Here is a 26,921-nt window from a genome sequence, read left to right as displayed (position 1 = left end):
GAACTAAGCCACACACAGGAACGTCCTACAGCAGTCACCAAAATTTTGATCATCGCATTTCTAACAGAAGGGAGCAAAGAAGTAAAATCTCCCCGACCCAAAGTTACTTGATTAATTTACAAGAAAGGACAATTATTTAACAATGTTTTTTAATCTGTGAATTTAGAAATGGTTGTTTCTAGTAGGCCCTTTTCTTTAGTCTCCTCAGTAACAATATTATCTGTTTAATAATGAATTGCGTAATTTTTGTGTAACTTTTGTACAGGAAGAAACCCCATGCCTCAACCCATCAGAGGGATTCTGTATAGTTATGGAAAAAACCCACAATGAAACTACTCAGTATGCCCTGTCAGGATGTGCTGGTGCACTGCAGGGTTTAGTCCAGAGCGAATATAAATTACTTTGTAAGTACTTGGCTCCTTTCTCCCCCTTGTTTCAAACAGCTTCGGCACCCAAATTAAGTGGAAGAGTCTTAAGATAGCTATCTACACAGACGTACATTAATGATTCATTTAAAAAGAACCGACTGGATGACAGGAACCCTGCTTTGTCTGGCCTTCAGAGGCGCCCGCCCTCATAACAACTAGTTAATGTATTACTGAGAAAGATGACTTCTGTTTTGTGATCTGTACCACCAGAAAAAAACCAACACATGGGTAAGTTGCTCTCTTAACACAAAGGCTGTCTTTTCGCTTTTTTGCTTTCAGAAAAAGAGTTAGTTCAGGAGTGAGCTGTCATCATGCGCTTAATCTAAAAATAAGGATAACTCTTGAGAAAGAGTAGGATCATGAGAATAAACTTCACTGTGGAAAAAGGCCAAAAAAGAGGAACAGTACTTTTAATGCAAAGTGACTGCCACAACTTCACAACAGATGATAAAAACCTCATTTAGCTGAATATAATGCTTTACAGGTTACTTGCTCTGGTGGCCTCATTAACCCCAAATACTCTGAGAGGAATAAACAATGTCCCTGACAGAACTTCATCCAAGTACAACTGATGATTTTTTCCAGAGTCCTGAGAGAAACTGGAGTAGTACCAATGCATAAACAGAAATCAATCTCCCACATTCACGTTACTGAAATGAGAAAGCTGCCCTTTCTAATAATACTGTCTGCAACTTGCTTCAGTCTTTCATATATTTCATGACATTGCAATCTTTCAGGATTTTATTTTGCATTAGTCCAATCAAAGTATCTTTGGGAATGTTCTATCATCCCCTTTCCACATAAGAAAACAAAAATGCTTTCTGACAGTATTTTGTTCTCAGAAGTATGTTGTTATAGCGTACATTTAATGTACCCCTTTCTGTCCAACAGAATGACAGTGACTTTTAAATAAGAGAACAGCAAATGGTAGGAATTAATTAGAGTTTTTCTTGTTCAAAAGGCTACAGTGGATGATTACAGAAATACCAGATCATCAGTGAAATACTATGTACCAGACCAGCACTGTGAAGAACAGATAAAAGCAAAGCACTGCAGAAGTGCGAGTTAAGGTCTGGCAGACCAGTCATACAGCACTAGACTTAAGCTAAGGCTGCCTGGTTAACCAAAGCCCAAGAGTTATATGACAATGTAATAAAGGTTAATGAATATCTACAATCTTCCCGCAGGAGTGACACAAGTGTTTCGGTTCTGTTTATTACACTCATGTTATTCTCTCCTTGTCCTTATTTTAATTCCTCATTCATATCTTATCATATTTCTATACTGCAACATGCACTATAAAAAGAGCGATTTAAGCACCTGGTACAGAAGCTAGATGAACTTCTACTGGGGAAAACTGATTGATATTTTAATACAAACGGCAAGATGAGCTGTTGGTGATGCAATTCAGGAAAGTCATGAGCTTGTAATCCCTTCTTCCTGCATGCTTCATGCAATTTTATCCAATGACTGTTTAATGTGAAATGTGTAAACAGTTATCGAGAACCAAGATTAGAACTGTAGAAACTTATGCCAGAGCAATGCCCTCATCACTTAACAGCTAACTATCTCTGCTTCCTTCAGTTACACCGGCAGCTATGCTGTGGGACAGCTTTACCAGGAGGTTTATACACTCCCACAGAGGTCAGTTCAGAACCCTGCAGCTGGGTCCTCTTCCAGAAGGATGGATGAGTGGATGTGAATCCTTTAAAAGTTGAAGGGTGCACAGAATCCAGGTGACACACCAACAAACTGTAAGTGTACAAATCTCCTACTACATTCTAAAGAGTTTGGACACCAGAAGAACTATGGCACTATTTACATTCAGATCTTACCCTGCAAACCTTCAAGAAGGCACTAAGGCATTCAACAATTTTTCAGAAGCTCTTAAAAGTTTCTACAACCATAGAATCAGATCAGACAGCAGGAACGACTCCTATTCCTGCATGTCTTTGGCTAAAAAGCATAGACATCTTGTTAGGTTTGTGATATTCACTAAGGTATCCAAATTGCTGAATTTAAGATATAGTAATAAAGTGATCATTATCTATATGGTCACACGAGCACTTTTGTTTGATTCAGCATGATATGTTTTTCAGTTTGCCTTTCAATAAGTCTTGGCACTCATTGCGAGGGATGGAGTGTGAAGCCTGCAGTGATGCTGAAGGCTCCTGTTTTTGCAGAGAGTTGAAGTCCAGCAAATACTCCTACCTCAAAACTATATGTATGTTTTTCCCAAATTCACACGATTTTGGAGAAAGTACAATGTATTTGCTTGTTAGGACTTCTTAGTTAAAAAAACTACAGGGAAATACAACAGGATTTCTGCATGTGATAAGATAACAAGAAACTCTGTAAACAGGAAGCCCTCAAGGCACAGAAAGGTAAGTACCATGCAACATTTTCCTTCAAAGACAGGGCCACCTGCTTTTCAAAATGACTTTTGCAAAATTGAGCGCTTTAGTTTTCTGGAAAAAATAAAAATAAAAACCTGTGAACCATCTGATATCACAGTTGATTTGTTCATGTAGCCAGACAGTGAACTACGCTTACAGACAGTGAAGAAATGGGGACCAGACCCTGATTATGCCTACCAGGAAGCACTAACCTGTATCTCTCAGCTTTGTAAGTTTGTGGAACACCCACTGCTGTCTGATGGAGTAATAGCTCTCATGAGCCACAGAATAATACAGATTTAAATGACTGAGCTTATTACATACAATGCTCAAGAACAGGACAGAAACCAGAAAAGCTAGGTGTCTCACACAAAAGAATGTCATACTTGTAAGAAAATCCATAGAACTGGTCCAAGATTATCACATTACTTAAAAATAAGAAAAAGGAGTGAATCTGTTCCCATTCTGGTAAATTATTTTAACTCAAAGCTATTAATTTGAACCAAGTCATTAACCACTTACATACTCTAAAATATACACAGTCCTAAAATGTATTTTTATGTAAAGTGATAGTTAATCATTACGTTCCATAAATAACGTAAAATAAATTCATTTTGGTGTGAAACAAAAATAAAGATTCTATTTGGGATAAACCAAAATATTACCCAATGAAAAACAAATACAGAAACGCATTCAAATTGTTTATCACAGAAAACTTACATCTAGTAGCGTGTGAAGATGCTGATCCTGGAAAACACTGTGAAGAAAATCTAAGTCTTTTTCACTGCAGTCTGTAAGCGCGTGAATTTCTTCCAGGCTGTCCAGCACCTGTGAGACTGCTCCTATGGGGCAATAAACAGGGGAAAAAAAAAGAAAGAATAAAAATCAATAAAGCAAAGACTCATGGTAAACTGAACTTTGGAAAAGGAAACTTTCACTTCATCTGCTACAACTGGAACAGGAACTTTAGAAAGCTGGAGCTTTTACAGGAAATCTCTCTGAGTAAACTTTATGTATATCAACAGTGCCCATATATAGCGTGATTATATGGAAGAAATGGTTTAACTGAAGAGAGGGTAAAACCCGGTTTTATTAAGCTTAGCTTTGCTCAGACCCAGTTATAGCATTTGCTGCCTTTTGACCAATGGGTTGTTGTGGGTCATAGGAAGATGAGCAGGATTTTTATGTGGCATAAGGGTGAAAAGTGAGGGATATGGGGAGAAAAAGGAAAAATGGGAGGCATTATGGAAGGTGGAGTTCCATGAGGAGAGTTGAACTCACAGCAGTGGAAAATACAGAAACATAGGTCTATAGCAAACCAGCCCACACTGGTTCCTTGTGGAACAATGTCAAACTTGCTTTAAAAATCAGGTATCAGTGACGGCTGCCGCTCATGTGCATTACTAGAATGCTAACTCGGCTGTATCTGAACACCCACAGCCCATGTCACCACTTGTTCCACAGTGATAAAAGCATCTGGAAAGACAGCAGCGTTCCCAGTGCTAGTCTGCAAGAATGCTGGTGTGTGACAGTGATCTGCTGAATGGTTTTTAATCAGCGAATTCTTAATTCTGGGTACAGAATTCTATACTTTCTATATTTCACTGTTTTCTCCTTATGTTTATTCTGTTTACTTATTCATTTGCCAGTATCCTTTTGTCAAGATAGATAGTATCTAAAAAACTTGCTATACTTCTTGAAATTCCATCCTCCACTACATGAACGTTTCTTACCAGCCTTTCTTAACTCAAGTCCTTTTGCAATGTATTACATTTTCTATGTGTAATAAGAAACACCCCAACCAACCCAACCCCTTCTTAATGACACAAAGAAACTAGTTAAATTCACTTATTTCTCTGAAAACCTTGTAAAACAGGATTAAACACAATAGACAAACTACTACATGAGACTTGTAACCTCATGGCTTGGAAGGATGACTAAACTACAGGTCTAGAAACTTGCATATTTAGTACAAATCCCAACCTAGGATTCTCATTAGCGTTTTTTCTACACCAAGGTTAAAAAGCACAGCTCATGAGAAGTAATAATGCTTAGTCCTCTCCCACTATATATGTCTGACTACTTATTTCCAAGTTAATGCATTAATTTATGAGGTGGCTGGTCAGCAAATAAAATGAATGGCTTGCCTTATCCTAGAGCTGCGCATGGGGTCAGGTGCTTTGGAGGAGAGGAGACTGCTCTGTCTTTGGCAGTGAAAAAGCATGCCTAGCTGAAAGGAACTGTCCAAATTCCTCTCTCTCCCCCACAGCTTCGACACTGGGAGACACAGTGGGAAACCTGAGAAAATACAGGGATTGAGAATCTGCTGGTAATACGCAGCAGAACCCTCAGAGCCAGGGAAGAAAAACATTACAGGGACTGTGTTGAGTTTCTTTAAACATTTGCAGTATGTCAATTAAAGGCTGATGAACTTGGACATCTTTAAGCCTGAAGGACAGTGCTTGACTTCCCAGGATACAGTTGGCAGAAGGAAATTGGTTAGAATTATCTTTTATTTCTAATCTTGTAATGCTCAGAGTTTAAATTAATTATGGTTTTTTTTCTAGTAAAATTTCGCTTTCCAGGTCAAAGCCCTTTTTGTGTATTTGAAGTGTTTACTTCAAGGAAAACTCAAGAGAAGATTCACTTCAGAGGCTTGGATATCTCAAGTCTCTAATATTGCTCAGTGTTGCTCATAACCATTAAAACTTGAGCCAAAAGCAGAACCAATAAGAAGTATGTTCAAAGTTGCCTTCTGTGCCGTATTACAGGGCAACAGGGAATGCTCTGGACCACCAGCCACATTATTTCTTTGACAGTATTATTTACTTGAGAATTTTATTTTCTGGAATACCTTGAGATCTTTCAAATAGAAATAAAGTTACTAGGTTTTAATATTTGCATCTCAACAACCTCTTGAATATCTGGTAATTCCAAAACATTAAGCTGTGTTTACTGGGTCCTTTTTCTCCTGTCCATTGGTCACATCGAATACATGGCTGTAAAAGAAAGTTTCTGAGAATACCCTTAACAAATTTGATGAGAACTTCTGACAGTGGCTTTGCTAATGCCCCAAAACCACTGTCCTACCTTACGGTCTTTTTACCTACTATCTTATATTGTATTTACTGCCATGTCTTTCACATATTTACAAATAACATGCATGAGAAAATGGCAGAGTAGCAATATACTACGGCATGTTATTGCATAAAATAAGTGATAGAACAATTCTACAGGCATTTTTGTGAACACTTCAACTCTCTCTGTTATAGACACCTGGTTAAAATCCTAAGAGTACCTTTCTGAGGAGTTTTAAATCAAGCTAAAAAATACCACCCTAAAATAAAATTAACCAATCTTTATGGTAAACCTGTCCCTAAAAAGTATAACCTAAATTTCTAACCTTTGGGGAAACTGTAAAAACCCTCAAAATTTATAATTAAAATGTATATCCTCCAGAAATAGGATTTAATCTCTTTTCATGACTGCAAATGCACCCATTTTAGCCTCAGCACTGATGATAAAGGACTTAAATGAGCTATTATGCATTCATGCAAATTTAAAAGATTTCTTATGGTCTGCAGGTTATAGAATGAATCTATAAAGATAAAAATTAGAATTATGCATAAATATCAGGAAGTCAGGAAAAAAAGAAGTCAACTAACCCGACTGGCTTTAGTTGCTTGTTTCTTGAGACTCCTTAAAGTAAACTTCATTAGAAAATGCTGCTTACTGCCACAGAATTTTCAAGTAGCCCTAAACACATAAGTGGATGATTCTCACCCTGCCCCTTAAGCTACTATAAAAACGTGTGATTATGCAGGAGAGGCTGCAGTTCCCTGATACAAGTGACTCTTCTCCACAGTAATGGTAAAAAATCTGCAACAAACATAGTTCTGTGAGAAGACTGTGGATCCTACTGTAATTGCACATAAGCTGTGGTGGTTTGTTTTTTGTTTGTTTTCTCTTTTTAAATGGTTTTGGTTGGAGGGGACCTCAAAAGCCCATTTAGTTCCACCCCCCTGCCATGGGCAGGGACACCCTCCACTATCCCAGGTTGCCCAAAGCCCCATCCAGCCTGGCCTTGAACACTGCCAGGGAGGGGGTGGCTACAGCTTCTCTGGGCAGCCTGTGCCAGCGCCTCACCACCCTCACAGGGAAGGATTTCTTCCTTGTATTTATCTAATATAAATCCACCCTCTTCTAGTTTAAAGCCATTGCCCCTTGTCCTATCACTCTATTCACTCCATGCCCTTCTCCAGCCCCTCTCCAGCTTTCAACTGGTTGATCTGTTCTCAGTGAGCAAATGAGCATGGACATTCTGGGCCATGCACACAACTTTGCCTTTCTCATATTCCCACGAAACTACTTAAGAAAGGATGACTGTAACTATTTACAGTTCCCTTGGGACTGGCAACTCTGAAAAGCTGAAAACTATGAGCTCTCATTTTATTAAAAAAAACCCAAAAAACAACTCAGAATGCTTATGACAGTCTTCTGGAGTTAGTACTAGTATATAAAATATTTTTATAGTTTCTGAAATGACTTCTTAGGGAAGAAGTCCAAATTGCTTCTAAGAAGATGGAGATGAACTGAGTCACTTGCTGTCTACTGAGGCAGATCTATTATTTGTCAGTTGGTCATATTTGCTTTATAAGGCAATAACTTGGGATGATTTCTTCATCCAGTGTGTAGTCAAAGTTATCACAGATATTTCCTGCAGGTTCTGTTACCTCATTTACGGAGATGGCCATTCAGAAAGAATTCAGTTGTAAGAGAGAACTGTATCTCTAGAGTCTTCATAGTTTAGTACAGTGACCTAATACCTTGTGAAGTTGGTATAGACACTGTAGACAAAGCTTTGGTAAAACAGAGTGCTGTCATTACGTCCTGGCACCCAAACTATTCTAACCCAGAACAGGTGGTTTGCCTAGAGAAACCGAACTTTAGAGGTAGGCAGTAGTTGCTTACTTCTCCCCCAGGAGAAAAGAGACTATAAGATAGCTTAAAAGTCTTTAAAACACTATTTCAATAATTGCCTACATATTCTCTGATTGTAGTATGTCTCCACCAAAAAACACCCCAAAAGTTTGCTTTTCAAAGGCTCAGCAAGCAAGCCACGTGCAAGTGAATTCTTCTCTTACTTAGCAGGCAGTACAGAGAAATACCAGCTGCTTTTCGTGCAGCAGTGATCTGTGATCTGTGATGGGGTATGGCTAAAAGACTGTTCAGGTAAGGAGACTTAGGTTTTGCTGCAAAAACCCAAAAGACTACATAGTGACCACAAACACCTTCTGATAAAGGGTAAAAAGCACATTCTGAGAAATGGTAAAATAATGGTTTTATTTTTTTAATACTGAAGATTACAAATGTCCATTTAAATCTTGGTCATTCATAAACCCTCTTCTGAGCAATGAAAGGTTATTAGAGGAAGCCTGACCTTGTTTAAAAGCAAAACTATAAGCACATGACCTTTCTGCAAGCCTCCTGCAATTAGTATTCCAGGAAATGACTTTAGAACAACCACTATACTATTACCGTATTTTTATTAAAGACACTGACAAAACCTAAACCCCTTAAAAGCCATATAAAATTAAGCTCTTGACACCAACCACTCATTTTAATCCTTTTTATCCTTATAAACTTAATTTGGATCAGCTTTTTAACTATTTTTTAAGTTGTATAAGTAGCTAAGTAACTGTGTCTGGAAGACCTCACAGTGGTTTTTAAATGAGTAACAGGAGCTTAGCTGCTACTTGTGATGCCTGCATATATTACAATTCTGTCCTTATGCCAGTCAATCCACAATCAACAGAAGCTGATTTCTCCCAACTTCATCTCTTGGCTACCTTCTTGTGTGAAACTGCTGGAAATGAAATTAAAAAACAACACTGGCTCTCAAAGCACAGACATTTCAGAAGGTAGGATTTAGCTTTTACTTTGTTTATGAAGAGGTCTGAGGCTAGCAAGTACAGAGAAAAAACCCCATCAGAAATTGTTGGGCTTTAGAGAGATTAAATATTAGAGTCACTAAACGAAGTCACTGGATACAATCTCATAAAAGCCAAACATGAGCATTATTATAAAGTGCAGTCATTTTCAGAAAAAAGCAAGTAAATATTGTGAGATTCTGATAAAACCTATCTGGTGAAGTGACAATGAGGTCATTTTTACCAGCTCTGTTAAGTGTGAGATTCAGGTTTTATGGACTTTATTTTTCACGTATGACAAATAAAGATGCTTTGCTTCTGCTTTAAGACTCCAGCAACACTTACAGCTTCAAATGACCTATTTAGTGATAACTGTATATATCACTACCTCTGGTAGTTTTGTTTTACTGGCATCTGACTATGATACCCACAAGTGTTGAACACGTTCGGTAATTAACCACTACATGCTGTGGCAGTGAAGGGGTGTCTGTCAGCTGTGGTTTTCAAGCCACAATCCAATAGACACATTTGAAACTGTTCGCTTTAGCCAAACATGAATGTCTAAACTCAGTATCAGCATAATTAGAAAACACTTTGCCCACATTATGTACAAGGCCAGGTTGGCCTTCTCAGCAGTGGACAGGAAATAAAAATCTGTAAGAACACCTCTATTTCCTGTTGGTCCTGTAAAGAAAATAGTAAACATCTGCTGTTTCCATTAAACATGAGAAAAGAATCTCTTCCAGAGATGGGACCTTTCCACTGCTTGTGCTGATGTAACTTCTCAGATGAAGAGAAAACCAATGGAGGATCAGATACTCATCATCACTTTACCTCTGCAAGAATCACTGGAACCGAGATGCCTCTAACCTCACACAGTCATTTGTTGCCCTTTGCTTTTCACTATACTGTGAAGACAGATGAGAGCAAAGTATGCGTGTGTGCACTTGTAAATGTCTTTAATAGCTTAAAATAAGGTGAGGCTTTTCACATATATACAAACCAGTGTACTTAAAACAAAATGTGAGTTAAGGACTCTGTCCTCCCCAAATTTGAGCTTATAGAGTTTAATTACTTCTTCACTCTTGGACAGAACCTAAATAGCAAAGTTCAGACACTCTAAAATTTACAAATAAGCACCTAAATGCAGGCAGTTCTGTCAATGCTACCAGGAAACAATTAAGACAGTAAGAATACACACATACACACTATATAGATATAGATATATATTGAAAAAAACTATCAGGAAGAGTCTAGGGAGAGAACTAGAAAGATGGAGGTTTATGGAGACTACAGTGAAACCGGAGAAAGAAGACAGCTGGTGAGATGGAAGGGTATTAGGATTTTGAACTAAACTGAAGAAGAGAGGCAGTACAGGAAGGGACAGAAAGGCATGTAAAAGTTAGAGATGAAACCCAAAGGAAATAGGTGCAGGATGGAAAAGAGGGAAGGACCAAAAAAGAAAAAAGGGTGAAAAAAAAAAGAAAAGAGAGAAAACAAGAGATAAAGTGTTCCCAAACACAAGCAAGAATGCAGAGGGGAGTACTATATATGGAAATACAAGCGCAGAGGGGGCAAAGGGGGGAGGGGAGGGAGGGGCGGTTAGAAACGGATGCTTGATTTTGAAGATAGGCTTTGTTGCATTGCACACACACAGGGACACTGTGTGTATGCATGTGTCCAGCTTTCTCTCCTCTCCATGCTTGGCATCTCTGCTCTCGCTGTAAAACTAGCTACAAACATGACAGCAGGTAGTCTAGCAGGGTGGTGAAGAGATATATAGCAAGGACATACCATTTTTCAGACCAGACCTGCACCTTATAATTAGCACCCTCACATGATGCTAAACAACTAACATTTCATAAATGAATGTCCCTCACTATTATGTTCTTAGACACTTCTTCATTGCAAAAATACATGGAAACCCTCTTCTAACCAGTGTGAGAGCAGCACACCCTATCAATCAGCAAATCTGCTGAAGAAATTCTCTATGTACAAATAGCCCCCAAAAATCAGTGACAGGGGATTTGTATGAGGTTTCTTTTTTCCCTACTGCTGTATAAAAATAATACTGTTGCAAAACTTCTATTTAAAAATCCACCAAGTTCTCACTCTCTCATTACCGGACAGGCATTCTGAGATGGGGAAATAGGAGGACAAGGACCAACATTCCCCACAACCTGTAAGATCATAAAAATGAACCAAACACCACCACCAGCAGCAAAAGAAAATCTGTGACTTAGATCAGACATGGCCATATATCTTGCTGCCCTAACCTAGGGCAGGAAAAATAAATGTTTAGCCTACAAATCTTAAAATGTTGCAGGGAAAAAAAAAACCAAACCACATCGTGTTTTTATAGTTTGAGGTGCAAAATTTCTTAGTTTTGAAATGGTTGTACTTTGTATTAAAGTCTAGATTTCTCACACCTCCTCTGTCTAGCATAGTCTTCAGGTTTTAGAAGTGTTTGCGCTTTCAGTCTCTGTCAAAGCGTGTGGCTAACCCACCGCAGAACCTCCACCCTACATGTCAGCAACACTCCTTCAGTAAGGAGACACACATTGGAAAGTTATTTAAATCAGGTGTATGCACAAATACAATGCATATATCCTGCATCACATCAACACAGAATGAGCAAGAAAGTTCATGCAAGGGCACAGCAAGAAAATAATACATGACTAATACTACAGTGTATATAAATAGTGTTAGGAGAAAAAAGCCCATTAGTCCATGAAAAGCTTTATTTTGTAACTAAACGGCAAAACCAAACTGTTTTATTCTTTAATAATTTAATGAAAATGAAACTTTATTTCAGTTGTGTGGCAAATACTGAAAACACAAAAAACCCGGAGATTTTAATACTGCCTCTAAAGTAGAAGCTTCAGAATTCCCTGAAAATTACATTACTTCTGGATAAACACACTTTCAAAGTTATAGACAGATTTAGTCAAAACCAGACAGGCTATTTTCCTTGAACAGGCAGTATTAAAACTGAAAATAGCAAAGAGAAGAGAAGAAAGCTGATTTGTAAACATGCAAAGACACACACCATAGCTGAATGATATGCCTTAAAGGAAAACAAAGGGATACCTACTTTCTGCTGCTAGAAGTCCTAGTAGGAAGGCAGCATTTGGACAAACAACAAACAGTATGAAGATTTCAGAACAAGCAATTTATAAAGCTGCAACCTAGTACACTAGTTTAGGCACCAAATAGTATGAACAATCTGAAAGGACCCTCCCCACCATTTTTTGTTTAAATATGATTTTTAACTGTGAAGGAAATGGGGCTGGAGGACTGGGATGGGAAGAAACAAACACTGGGTACTGGGAAGGTAGCACATGTACACGGTGCTAGGTATCTGTAATACCAGACCTTTTCCAACAGTGGTTAAACTATTTTTTAAAATGTCATGGACAAAAAAATATTCAAGTAAGAATATCATAAGAGGCAACCAACAAACTATTTCAACATACTGCAAATGACATGTAACATCATATTAATACACTGATATTTACTAAATAGAATTTAGCAATGTTATATTGAAATAAATATTTCTCCAAGTTTCCGTGAGAACCATTTAGAAATACCACCAGTTTGATATTGATTTTAATTAACAGTGACTTTGTATACTGAAAAGTTTTTATATTTAAACATACCAGAGCAAAGACTAAATAGCTGAAAAAATCATAAAGATAATAATGGACTACTGGAAACATTCAAACTCATGATCTCAAAACTGATAGTCAGTTATACCTGTAGATAAGGAATTATTAACAGTAAATTATGAGGTGAATGTAATTTTTTTTCCTAGCACTCATACTTAAAAATGTAACACAAGACCCTTTGCGATTATTTACAAAATCCCTGGTAAGTTTTGCAAAACGACAGTATTTTTTGTTTCCTTACTCATGTTGATATAATAAGATGTGGGCATATATTATCAGAAAATTAGAAAGGTTTGGGTTGGAAGGGACCTCAAAGCCCATATAGTTCCACTCTCTGCCAAGGGGAGGGACAGCCTCCACTAGACCAGGTTGGCCCAAGCCCCATCCAACCTGCCCGTATTTCATGGAATCTAAATTCCATGAAACTACTAACCCCTCGCTAACTTGTGAGTTAAGCTAGTTCTACCTATGTTGGAAACAGCAATCTTACAACTTGACCATACATTTGCTGTTTGATCTCACACCAAAAGACTATCAGATTTAGCTCTTTTCCCCTTATCATTACTTTCGAATCTGAAAAATCAAGGTCTCATGCTGTTCAAATTTGATAAGAAAATAGATTCTAACAAGATAAAGACGAATGAACATTTCAGTTTACATACAGCAAACCTGAGATGAGGTATCAAAACATTGATAAAAATGCCACAAGAAATTTGTGCTGTGCAGTTTCGGAAAACAAGACAGAAATGCTGATGGAGACTCAGTGTGCCTGCTTTCTGTGCAATGCAAAAAGCATCACTCCTGTGTTCATCACCTCATGCTGTTACCACAGATTTCTCAGCATGTCAATGTTCAGGAAGTCCTGCAGCTGTGCTGTGTGTTAGTCTAAGCTAAATACGTACATTTGGTCAGTCTCTTATAAAACGTGCTGCTGCACTTTTCTCAGTGGTTAAACTGAAACAGTATTATAGAAATGCCTTATGGGAATTCAGAAGTTTGCAGCAAAAAAATCTACTCAAACTTGTTAGTCATGTAGCAGGATATGAAAACTATAACCCAAGCAATTTAAGCAGGCATCACAGAGGAAAGTCCTGTAACCAAAAGGTAAGAATGGCTTCTGTCTAAAAATCAGTTATCCAGTTTACAAAGACTGTGCACTATCTACTGTGGCTTAACTCCAACGCTGACTCAGTAGCTCCGCAAATGTGGCTACAAAAGGGTTTCTGGAAATACAAAGTTATAAAACCTAAACACCCCAAATCTACTTAAAACTCCAAAGTAAACTCAAGGGTCTTCCTGAATTCAGCTTCCCAAGTCAAAATGTCAAACAATTCCACAGCCTGTCCTTGGGCTGCTGCAGAACGGCGGGGGGGCTGAAGTGGCGAAAGGAGGAAAACTGAAAAGCTTTACACTGGCGATGTTCATTCTTCAGCCTGAGGCACTGTGAGTAAAACCCTCCAAAATTATGTCTTGGTACTCTCCGTTAGGAGGCAAAGGGTCAGCATGTGACACAGGCAGAGGAAATGCTCTGTCCTGATCTAGTGTGCGATCCGGTGATAGGGGAGCCAGGGAGGGCAGGGAAGAGGGGAGGGCGTAGGAGGGGGAAGGTCAGCAGAGAGCAGAGGGGTTGCGCATCTCTCTCCAGCGCCTAATTAATTTCAGGGTCCACTTCACATACTCTCTACTGGGCCATTTTTTTCCCCCTGCACCAGATTTCGGGTTGCTGATGGCCAACTTCTGATTTATATTTGTTTCAGCATATTAAATAAACATCAAAAACGGTCACTGCCCTGGGAAATTGGAATTTTACAATGCCTGGTAGACAGACAACCCAAAAGTGAAACATTTCACATTCAAGCAAAACACATTTGCACAGTGCTTGTCATTTCAGCTGTTTAGTGGCTTTACTAAAGAAGTTACTGAACACAGCCCAACCAGCCGCAATGTTTTAGTTTAATAAATATTCACCTAGTTTCTCAAAACATTTTAAAAGCCTGTATCATGCTCTCACAGTTCAGCAAGACTGACTTCTGCCATATACCAACAGAACAACTGGGGGATTGAGTCCAGTCCTTCAGAAGAAAGTTGCTGACGGAAGAGGAAACAGAACCCCCAGAACAAGCTGTGGGAACCAAAAATTAACACACTCCTTTACGAACGAAAGGAGGATGTGTACAGACAAACACCTGCTTGACTTCAAATTAAATGTATCCGCATTCATTCTCATCTGATTTAGCTATGCAACTTGCTGACCCTCACTGGAAAACTCTGACAAGAAAATCTGTGATTCTGTACCCAAGGAACTCATCTGACTTGCAACCTATAGCACCTTCCTATCCCAGGCTCTTACTCTGATAATCTAGAAAAGGCTCAAGGAGTCCAGCAGCCCCAGGTCCACTGCACTCTGAGGAAGAACACCTCTAGATTAAACTGGAAAATAAAAAGACAGAACCTAATTTTCTGTTTCAGTGTTTAGAAAGACCTGGAGGAGGACAGGATATACAATTTGCATAACCTAATAAGCATCTACATTTCTGCATCTTTTATCTCAGTAGGAGTTCCACGTTTGCCCATTTCTGACGAATAATTTAATTTTAATGGTAAGCGCCACAAAATTTTATGGGAGGATTAAATAGGCAGCACCATTTAAAATATTAAACGCTCTTCATTAGAGTTTATGATCTGGAATAACATTATGAGATGTTAGGGAGGAAACTTAAATAACCTTAAGATAGTCAAGTTTCTACTGCAATTCAAGACTTTTATGTCTAGTTCCTATGAACTAGTTCAGTTTAGAATCATCACAGGAGCCTATCTTTACAAACTGGAAATATCTGAAAACTTTATTAGTGGACTTCTGAAGAAGAAACAAAATAGATTTCCATATCAAGTGATTTCAGAAGCTGAAAGCTGCAGTATCTTTTCTTGCAAGCTTCAGAGTTTACCCTGAGATACTAAATATTTTATCAGCTGATGTAGTCGGTCAGGGATACATTACGAAAACTAACCACTTAGTATGGTTTCCTGATCCCTGCGATCTCCCAGTGCGATCAACAACAGCATTTAAGAGAATAACTATGCTTTCCTGAGAAATTCAAGCTATCATTTCAGTTATTTCAGAGATGAAGACAAAATAACAGTGGATCCAGCACAGATATTCTCTAGAATTCGCATGTGTGCTGAATTCCTATATTGTGTGAGCAGAAAGAAATAGAACTTGTACCTTTGTACTGATATCTGCAGTTACATCATCCTATGAGGAAGACACATGCCCTGTTGATGTGAGATTGAAACTGGAAAGAGGAACTGCAGTTTTTAGATTAGGAAGGCTATGACTGCGAAGCGTGCTGGTGGTCTACTTATGTCACTGAAATGGGGGAAGTAGATGGAAACAAAAATTAAAGCATTGTAGGTAGTTCTACATGAAGTAAAATCAACTTATTCTTTCTTTGAAAGAAGATATGGATCCTTACTTACAAGTACATCAAGTATTCAAAGTCTGTCTGCCTGAAGTTAAGCCATGAAACTGTGATTACGCATTTCCAGTAAGTGATCTGAGATTCTAATTCACTTCTATGGAAATTATGAGCAGTGTGCATCTCAAAGGACGAAGCGGACGAAGCAATCTTTTAATCTAAGTACTCAAATGTGAATTCCAAGAAATTTAAGAATTTAACTCCCTCAAAGTTGCTCCCCGTATTAATGATATTGAAATAATTTATAAAAATTGCTTGCTTGTATAAAAGAGCAGAAAAGGACCACTTAACATACGCAGTCAATAAGTATTTTTCTTACCTATAAAAATATTAAGAGAATTATCACACAGCAGTTCAGTACGTGCAATTAAGTTCCTGAAATGCCTTTTAGTAAAGTCAGTGTATAGCTAAAATATCCTGCTAGTACTATTTGGATGTTTAGAAAAATAAAAGAGAGAGTCCTATTTGCGTTAGATTTTTCTTAAAAGATCACTTAACTTGATCCTAAATCCTAATTTTAGGTCAGCTAGACCAACCCAGACTGTTGCACTGCAGATGTTGAGAGTAATGTTATATCAGAATTAAGATACGTAACTATGACAGGGCTCTTTGAGTATACGGACTGCCAGGTTATTTAAATTTTCAAATGTGGGCCAAGGACAAAAAGGACTGGTTGGAGTAAGAGCACTGTCCTGCCCAAGGCCTAGCTACATGCTCACAGTACAGAGAAGGTATTATCTTCACCTTTGCAAAATGTCAGGAGGTCCTTGAAGTACATGTATACTGCCTCTCTCTGAAGATTTGGGGGCCTGGGTTACAGTATCAGAAATACTGTTCAGCATGCTTTAAAGAGGAGACATCTTAATCATACTGTTCTCTAAAACAGGAAGTCAAGAAACTCTGGTAACACAATGGTTGCTTTAATAAAAAAGTATTAGTATGAGAACTGTTTCTCCCAAAGAACTCAAGACAAATTCTCAATAAGCTTTTTCACTCAAGTAATATAAAGACAAAGATGGGGTTACAGCACTATTTGCAATTAAATGTACGTACAACAGAGAGAAAAAAAACGGACAGAAAAATCAGACACAACTTCTGTAGAAACTTACACCTGTACAGAGATTTTTCTCTTCATTTTCTCCATGACCAACACCGTTATGACTGAAAATTATTTATGCTGTCACATTAACATTAACTTAATATGCAACTTTATGACAGCAAGAGAAATTAGTACATACTTTGTACTCCAATGACTATAGAATTAAGACAGGTTGACTGCAGTAAATATACTTTCTGTTCAAATACCTGAGGAGGTGGGGTCTTCAGAGAAGTCTGGCAGCTCTTCAGGAGGGTCACCATAGAAAGAGTTGAATTTGTGGCTTGACACAGCTGCTAGTACTGCTCCCTGAATGAAAATACCCACAAAGTCTAAATTACAAAAAAACCATGATGAATCATTTCCAGACACCTTCGATCACCCAATCTCTCAAGGTCTCTTGTGTGTTGACCTTCTCAGCTCTGCTTCACCGTTACCAGTGACCACACCTAACACAAAGGCTGGTTATATACTACTCTAATAAGCAGTAAATACATTCTTTGCAGGGTGATCCATGAGAACAATTCTTTAGGGAAAAACATTTAAAAATAATAAGAGTAAGGCTTATGTGCCCATAGTACAATGTGAACAAAATAGCTTATTTATACCTCCTTCCCTCTTGCCAAGACTGGGTGGTTTAGTAAGTATAAAAATTCACTTTTCACAGAGAGAACTGTCAGAATCTGAAACTGATGGCACTAGGACATTAGACATCCATAGTGTATCTATATGAAAATGTAATCATCTCAGACTCCCAGAATAAGTGTTATATGGGAAATTACAAAGCTAGAAAAAGGTTATCTGTCCTGACATTGCATTTACATGTTCAGTGTAACCACTCAGGTTTTAATGTTGTGGCAGTAGGCATAAAGGACAATGAATAATTTCAGAAAAAATTCTGCAGAACAGTGCTTTGGATAGAATGGTAGAAAACAAATAGCACCAGAATAAAAGCTCTCAGAAGACTAAATATGTGGCAGCCCCAGGAAGAAATCTGGGAAAGACCTGAAACTGCATCTAGAGCAGGACAACAGGTCATATTCCAAAATGTACTAGCTAACATTTCAGTGAAAGCATTATCTGGACATATGAATCACCTAAGAGAAAGTGCTTTTTATCACGAATCAGGGCAACTTATGCATCCTAATCATCAGTTGTTTTTGCAGCTACATTAAACTTTTGCAAAGTAGAAACGTGTGTGTACATCTGTTTCTGTGTTTTAGCATAAATTTTATATATATCTATATATATGTATATAAAAATCTCATGAATTGTAACATGACATGTTTCTGTTAAAATTTTCTTAACCTTTCAGTGAATTTAAAATTGTTTCTGTTAAACTTTCCAAAGTGGGCACTGAAGGGAAACCATGTTGCTTTGGGCTGAAATACTAGTATTCTTTCCAATACGGCTGAGAAATAATCTTGGGTATAATTAACCATAAAGGGGATAAACTGAAGAATGCATCTTTGCTCTTCTTGAAAAGACACATTAAAACATTATTATGTTCCCTTCAGTATAATCATAACACAATAATAGAAGACATTGTACTAGCCTCTCCTCTCCAGTAATTCATACTATGCAGAATTACTAAGTTCATTTAAGATGATGACCTCATACACAACTTGGTTGAAACCAGTCAATTTGCCCTGAAATTTAGTTGCAAAACTATGTACCAGAAAGAAAGGATGGATGCTCTTAAGAAGACATCACTTCAATAAACAACTGCGAAGGCCTGTTTCAGCTTTTTATTTTATTGCTGTCTTCAGAGCATAGATTTCTCTTGGCACTTTTAAAATGAATCAAGTATCACACAAATTTCAAGTTATGTAATTATACTGTTTTAACACTACATTCGTTTTACCTTTAGTTTTCGTCTTGCATTGAATTTTCTCAATTGTTCTACTGTTTCTGGAAGATGAATCTTGTATGCATAGCGATCTCTCTCCTTAAAAAGCCCAGAAAAAAACACCCAAAAACACAGAAGAAAGATTAAATATCAGCTCTCAACATTAAGAAAATAGAACAGAAATGTACCAGCTAATACGCATCCTAAAGAGAACAAGGATTTGTTGTAACCTAAGGAAAACTTCCAAGAAACTGAGGGGGATTAAAATATTTTGAAAGAATTTTAACTTAGGCCAGGGATATTTTCTGTTGGCAATTTTGTTTCCCACTTTGTACTAAGACTCCAGCCTGTTGTTTTAGCTGTTAGTCAGCTTATGGCTCGTGCTGAATGTTGAAGCTGGCAAGCTTCACGAGCAAGTACTGCTTTTCAGGATTCACAAATGCCAGTGGAACAATGTGTTCAAGCACTCTTGCAAAGGGGTACCTGCCCGATCCTTTGGGTAAGCTGGGGAGATGGGGTACGTTTCCAAAAGCTCATGAACTGCCAGCTCTGTGGCTGGTGGCCCCAGGTGCTAGCTTACAGGATGAATTCTCTATTGTAGATGTAGATGAAAAATCTGCCAATGGGTACAGCTGACTGCCTACCTTCTTTCCCTGCTCTGAATCATCACAGAAGCAACATACACATATTTATTTAATGCAAATGTTTAGCACATGCACCTCCTGAATCCGAGTGAAATGACTGGCAGAAGTAATTCAGTCTCTCTACAGCACTAAAGATGTCTCTGTCTTGAGCTGTATTTGGCTGCTATCTATAAATGGTTCAGAAGAAAAGTCCAAGTCAGCAGGGAAGGATGTTTATCATAGGCAAAAATTAGAGAGGACCGACTGACAGAATGCTGGCCTAAGCTTGGAAACAAAGTTGTCTGAAGCAAAATCTTTTCTCTCCTTGTTTGTGTTTCAACAAGTAATGGCAAGATCACAAAGAGACCACAGACATCAAAAGTAGTATGCTGCATAGGCAGAACCTGCACGTTTGCACTACAGAATTGCCTTTCTAAAAAGCCTAATCAGCTTCATTGCTTAAACAACAGAAATGGAAAAGTTTTCTGCCAAAATAAACCTCAACAAAACCCTTAGTTTGTCATTTAAATGTGGTAAGCTCAGAAAGTGGGGGAAAAGTCAAATTACAAGCATGTAAAACCAGATCACCTGCATCTACCAGAGTCAATCACTAGAGCAGGATCATTTGGGATTCCCCAACACGTCCATTCCTATGCTCTTTGGAATATTTGATGCACTATGTACACCTCAGATGAACAGGCAGGACTTTGGATCCTTTTGAGTGGAATTGTTTGAACCCACAGTTACCCAATATTCAGAAGAGTCCCTTACCCACTGTTATTCCCAAGAGGCATGCACTCCTGCCCTCTTTTCTAAGCTAGACCATTCTCCAGCTTGGAATATGAGAATTACAGCCAGAGAGAGTACGGCAGTGTAAGAACGACTCCATTCACTACTAGTCAGACCATTTACTTGAAGGTAGAAGCAGAACATACTAGCCTGTGCTTCCCAGGTCGCTTTTTGTGTCAATGTTTGCCTAATACATAAACAGTCCAGGAGCAGACATCAGAACAGCACTCTTTTCAAACAGCTACCTTATTTAAGTTAATGATATTACAACGTTCTCTACCCTGGGCCCTCACTACAGAAAAGAAATAGAGGATAACAAAGAAAACAATTCATTAGTTTCTGCCAAAGAGAATACCATGCTCTTAATCATTACTTCATACCTTTCAGATCTGCAACACACCCATCATTCGCCACCTCTGACGGTTAGCACAGCCTCTTAATGGGGCTGCTGGGAAGCCTGCTGCTGTACGTTCTCCTGCTCCTCTCATGAACGCTGGGTGTCCACCAAATACTCTACAACTGTCTCAAACTGTGTTGTAAATTCTACCACCACTGAAAAACGATTTGATTACCAGATGCCACATCATTTTATGTTGTTGCAGTGGCCTTTGAGCAACACACCACTACATACTTCCTTCACTCTGGTGGGGTATTTCTGGAATCTAACCTAAGAGAGCAGCATGTTTCGGTAGTGCAATGTACTGCAATAAACTGCATGGCTACCTGTGTGATAGGAAAGAGATACGGCTGAGCAGAGAAGAGAGCAGGAATTACTCCTCTGGACTTTGAGTTCCACCAAGAGACAGATGAATACCTTCTTCATGCTTTATTCTATGCTGCCCTGCTGATGCTGCCAGATGCCCAAATGAGTTTGCTGTTGCTGTTAAGCAAGAGGCCAGGCCCAGCAATTATCAAAATCTCAGGCTCTAATCTTAGAAAGCAGTTAAAGCTTATATATCTCACATTTCATACAATGTCACACCTGCTTTGAAAAGTTCAAAGAAACAAAGAAATAAATCTTTTTCTTCCTTGAAGAGGAAACTGCTATGGAAACAGCTGCTTTCATTACCTTTAACCAGGGATGATTCAGTGCTTCATATACTGTTATCCTTTCTGCTGGGTCCAGCATAAGCATGCGGCGTACCAGATCTTTGGCACTTTCAGAAATATGGCTCCATTGCCTGGGATTCATCTGGTTACAAGCGAGAAAAAAGAAATTAAATTAGTAGTAAGAACACAGGAAAGAACCTACTCTTTATGTAAAATAATTGCAGAGATTTAACAGTGGTTGGTACTCGCGAACATTTTATCATAATACACATAAAAAGACGTTTCTAAGCTTTTAATTACTTACAAAATTAAACATTAGACACTATTGAAGTAGCATAAAATTTGAAAACAGTGAGCGCTGTACCACATAAGCGCTGACATATCCATGGTATTATGTATGATCACTGTTTTCTGTGTATGCTACATTTTGTTCAGATAGCAGTGACCCTTTCTTTACTAGAAAAAGAAAAAATTGGCTTTATCTGACTGTTACCTATGCATAAGATAAGCGTAGAAATTAAATCAATATGGCATGACAGTTTGCCTGTACCAACCCACAATTTAATGCCAGTGATGCTGAGTAAGAAGGGAGCCAGCTAACACCTGCTGTGAACTACTCTGGTCCTGTGCCACAGGTAGCATGGACAACAGCTCTTGCCAATAAATTCCTTTCAACCTCTGTGGAGTTAAGCATCTTCAGCCACTCAGGTTGGAAAGCATACCAGAAGTGATTGACAATACAAGGAACTGAAACACTTTCTGAGGCAGAACTGTATCTTTAAGAGACAACAATGTAAAGGATGATTTTGAATATATTTTCAACTCATGTATATGCAGGTTTGTGTCCAACTAGTTAAAATAATGGACACCTGAAAAAAAACATACTGAAGTAACAAAATGCTTTCTGTGATAAGGGATTCTAGCCTTAAGCTATTTCTAGCATTTATTTAATTTATGAAGATCTTAAATTTTATTTAGATAATACACTGCTAATTTTACAAGGTACTAAACGGAAATTCAAAATGGTAAGCAGGCTCTTTTCAATTCTAGAATCTGTTCATTTGAAGAGGTCCCTTTTATTTAAAACCAGTATTTTTGAAAAATGATTGCTTTAAATTGGAGCACTCAGGAACGTTATCTGGCTATGAAATGCACATTTATAGCTGTGATTTGTCATTTCTTTTTCAGCCCTAATAAAATGAAGGTAATTTCAAATTTGCAGCAAGACTGTTTTGAAATCCTTATACTATTTTCACTGAATAGACATATTATTGTGGAAACAGGAACAGAAAAGGAACTGAGAAGACACAATGTGCTGCCCATTATTTTTTTTTTAAACAAAGGAAAGTTAACTTGTGCACTTCCAGAAGGTTTTAGCCGCTTAAGAGATTCTATAAAGGAATCTTCCATAAAGTGAAACTGGAATGTCTACCAGTTCTATGCAATCCCAAAACTAGTACCACAAAGAAATCCAGCTGTTTCTAGGAATACAAAATTAAAAAAATGAAAACTGTCCTCCTGACTGAGTGCAGCACCACTGCTGTCACTTACTTTTGAGCAGACTACTGTTAAGTTCATAGAATAAAATATGTCCTAAACCGTATTATGGACTACGAGACAGTTTCAGGATTTTCCTTATTTGCTAACACACAGCTTGTGTGTGACCTTGGTTGCAATGTAGAACCAATCTGTTTAACAAAAGTCAAAGCCTGAAATTTGTCTCTTTAGTATGCCTCTGTCGTTGAACATGCTTATCATGCACTCACACCGATACACTTTCAGTGGCTTCTTTTGAATCATCAGCTGCACAACACTGCATACTCTACTAAAAGGGAAAATGCATAACAGCACCTTTACAATAACATGTGTTTTGTTTGAAATCAAGGCAATCCAATGACCAGCCTTTATGACAGTTCTTTTAATTGATTAAAAAGTTTAAATGAGCCTTAAAGCTAAGGTAATATATTGTATGTTATACTTCACAGCTAAACCATATGTAATCCTGCTGAGCTCAGCATACAACTGGGGGCTAGTTGTTGCAACCCTGTATTATTTCATCGAAGTAAATATTTTTGTATTCCAATTCCTAACAGGGACACAAAACATAGCAGGAACAAGACTGACAGGAGAGAAAAAAATAATCTCTCTTCCTGTGTAACACAACAGATTTCTGTAAATTTAAACCAGGCTAAACACAAAAATGAACTTTCAGAAATTTTACCAGCACAGGTTACCTCAGTAGAAAAGGATGCAGATACACTGTTATTTACCTTGTATTTTCCTTTAATAATGCCTTCAAATAATCTTTCCTTGGTTCCATAAAAAGGCAAACAACCGCTTAGCAGGATAAAAAGGATCACACCACAACCCCAAACATCTACAGGCTTCCCATAAGGTTCCCTTTTTACCACTTCTGGGGCCATAAAATGAGGTGTTCCTACGCGTCCTAAATGGAAATAAAACCAAAATTGAGTCAAGATGTGTGTTGAACACGGAAATGAAGAATATCACTGCATTAAATCAAAACAGTTTTAGTAAGTTTGCTCAGCAGTTAAATTTTTAACACATTTTTTTTTCATAAAGTTTAGTATTTATTGAATTTATTTATTGACCTCAAAGTCAAATCTTCAAGTTCACAAATAAGAACGATCTCCTTAGTCTCTCTCTTTTAGATGTCTGGTGACAGGGAAGGAATATGGGAAGTATATACAGCCAGTATGCACAAGTTGCTGTTTCCCTGCCCATGCCTGCAAACCCCTGTCTACATGGGCTTCCTAACTTTTTCCCCCTAAGGTGCCACCATTTGTGACAGCAAAAGCATCAACGTTTCCAGCTCTGTATCAGGTTCTGCACGTACATAAGCAGCAACACCTGCCTGCGCACACAGTATTTGTACACCACTGAGCTCACGTGACATTAGCGGTACGCATACCACACACAGCCTGGAGGTACCGAAGACATCGTTATGCAAGACCACAGATCTGCGTGGCTTACCCATCTTCTTGTTTATCATGGTGCTAAACTTCCTGGTGTTTGGGCACAGAGGAACCATTTGCAGTTTTGGAGCAGGTATAACCTTTCTTACATATCGAAAACAATGTTTGTGGTAATAAAGTTCCTTCAAATATTTTTTATCAATATGAATTTATTCCAGTATGAATGGAAAACCCTATGTACTCTGAAGATTCTGCCTTCCTAACAGGGCTTCTAATTGCAGTTATGAAATCTGGGAAGTCTAGAGAAAAGTGATTATTCAAAAGGTAAATATCACAAGGACAAAGCTGTTTAAAAGAGGCATTAAACTTCATGGAGATACACAGTTGTCTGGACCAAGCAGCTAATGAAACTAAGAATACTTAAGCTGATTTAATGTGTATTTCCAGTAACTATGGGCAACTCTTCTCAGTTCGGGTCCTTCTTAGTGTTTGAAGTAAACAATTACAGACATGAACATGATAAGAAAAAGACCTATGTGCTGATGAGTAGACCTCAAGGTGTGGGTTTCGGTTTGAGTTTTTGCCAATACATTTGAGTCCGATGGGCATTTGCAGTACTGGGAAGGACAATCTAGTTCTGAGAAAAATGTGTCCTTGCAAACAATTACCCATCCTACACTTTCTCTGCTGGTGTAAAATAGCCTATTTAGCAGCAACAGATGCCACATAAGCAATACAACAGCATTATTGAGTGCTAAGGTGTCCAGGTGCTGGCAGTCGGTAGGTCTCTGCAAGGAGAGTCTGGTGCTGCCCTGTGCTGGACACAGTTCAAAGAGACCCTGAGCTCAGGAGCTGGGATGGTGGTCCCTCAGGGAAGGCCTGTGTAAGAAAGGGAAAAATATTGCCTGATGAGGAGTATGGGAAAAGGCATGAGAAAGAGGTGGCAAACACTCAGGTGAGAGTGGGAATCAAAAGGAGAGCTGCTCCAGGAGCTCCAGTAGAGATGATCCTGCAGAAGCCATGGTGGAGCAGGCCCACCCCGGAGGACCCCATGTTGAGGCAAGTGGATATTCGCTGAAGGAACTGCAGCCTGTGAAGGACTCATGCAGGAGCATGCTTGTCCTGAAGGACTCCAGCCCATGGGAGGAAGAAGGAAGGCATGGAAGAGAGGGCTGTTATGGACTGACCACTGCCCCCCACTCCTCATCCCTCTGCACCACTGCAGCTGGGGGAATCAGGAATGAAGGACTGAAGTTAAGCCTGGAAAGGTGATGTTTTCATTATTGTCTTCGTTTCTCACTGCCCAAATTTATTTCAACTGGCAACAAAGTAAACTGGGTATCTCCAAGTCAGGTCTGTTTTACCCGTGATGGTAACTGGAGAGCAGTTTGCCTGTATTTACCTTGACCCATGAGGTTTTTTGTCCTATCTTCTCCCCCTGCTTTGCTGAGGGGAAGGAGTAAGCAGCTGGGCCCTTAGCCCACCCTCCATATGTTATGCTGGTGTTAGCATACAGAATACTGATTAAATGAGGGAAACCAAGATGAATCTTCCTCCAAAGCTACAACTTATTTATTTCATTTTCAGTTTTCAAATATCACCTTACCTGATTTAATTGTGGGTGGTATAAAGTAACCTGCAGTGTCAAGACAATATCAAAAGTGTTTATTTTTTTGCTTCCATCTCCCCTTCAGCAAATAATGTTTCAAATTAAAATTACTTTGCAGAAATTGATAAGCAAGAAAAATCATTCATTAATTAGGTACCCTCATAAACATAAGCTGAATACAATAGTTTCTTGGAATCGAGCATTAATCAGCTTCCCGAAATTTTGCAAAGCACAGTCTTGATGATGGATAACAATTTAAGAGATTTGCTTTCCCCCTCTACTTTAAAACTTCACCACAGGGCAAGGAAATACAAAAGTGTACAGAACTATTGCTACTTGTTGATATTCAGATGTACTTTGTAACACTACACTTAGCAGAACTGCAGACAACACATAATGTGCAAGCATTTCTTATGCAGGAGCCACCCACTGCCAGCACTCCTTCATTATCAATGACCAGCATATTATAATTTCTTTTCATGGACACCTTTTTTTTTCCTAACAGAACATGCTTCTTGAGGTTTTATTTCCTGGTTTCTGTGCACAACAGACAAATTATAGCTTCTTGATACTTCAAGGTTCTTATTTAGCTTTACCTGGTGATACCACATCAGAATGTGAGGCTGCATGCTTACTTAGTGCTCAAAAGCTCTTAGAGACAAACTGACAGAGTTAGAAGTTATGGTTAAAACCACTGTCTCTCTGATCAACCCAATTTTTCTTTCTCTTCCAATGAAAGTTAAAGAACTTTGATCGCTGGTGGAAAAAAACCAATCTTCGTTGCTCTGATTCAAAACCAGTATACCATAAACCCCCACTTCAATGAACAGCTTGACGTTTAGCTGAAAGACCAGACTGGTATATAGGTAACATTCTACACAGCTGCTTAAGAGCCCATCAGACTGCTGTTACAAACTACATGAAAAATGGATGCTGCTTAACAGCACATTGAAAAATCTGTCCTACTTCACTTTAATGCTCACTTTTAAATTTAAAATGAGAACTCCATAAATACAAATGAAATGAGAAGGGCTAGGCTAATTTAATAAAATCTTGCCATTGACCCCTGCC

General features: G+C 38.4%; 1 protein-coding gene across 3 annotated transcripts in view; it reads right to left on the bottom strand.

Moving 5' to 3' along the window:
- Positions 1 to 26,921, bottom strand: part of CASK (calcium/calmodulin dependent serine protein kinase) — a gene marked incomplete at its 5' end in the record, with an annotated part of 219,985 nt that overhangs the window by 58,540 nt on the left and 134,524 nt on the right. For all 3 annotated transcript variants that reach the window (XM_084262855.1, XM_084262856.1, XM_084262854.1), the window contains 5 exons: positions 3,545 to 3,666; positions 17,204 to 17,303; positions 18,859 to 18,942; positions 21,325 to 21,447; positions 23,576 to 23,751. In XM_084262855.1, the coding sequence (XP_084118981.1) occupies positions 3,545 to 3,666; positions 17,204 to 17,303; positions 18,859 to 18,942; positions 21,325 to 21,447; positions 23,576 to 23,751 (605 nt within the window). The remainder of the gene's footprint in view (positions 1 to 3,544; positions 3,667 to 17,203; positions 17,304 to 18,858; positions 18,943 to 21,324; positions 21,448 to 23,575; positions 23,752 to 26,921) is intronic.

The sequence above is a fragment of the Gallinula chloropus genome, assembly GCF_964237585.1.
Source record: "Gallinula chloropus genome assembly, chromosome: 1".
Classification (NCBI taxonomy): Eukaryota; Metazoa; Chordata; class Aves; order Gruiformes; family Rallidae; genus Gallinula; species Gallinula chloropus.
Note: the sequence above shows the minus strand (reverse complement) of the source record. Positions and strands in the feature narration are given on the sequence as shown.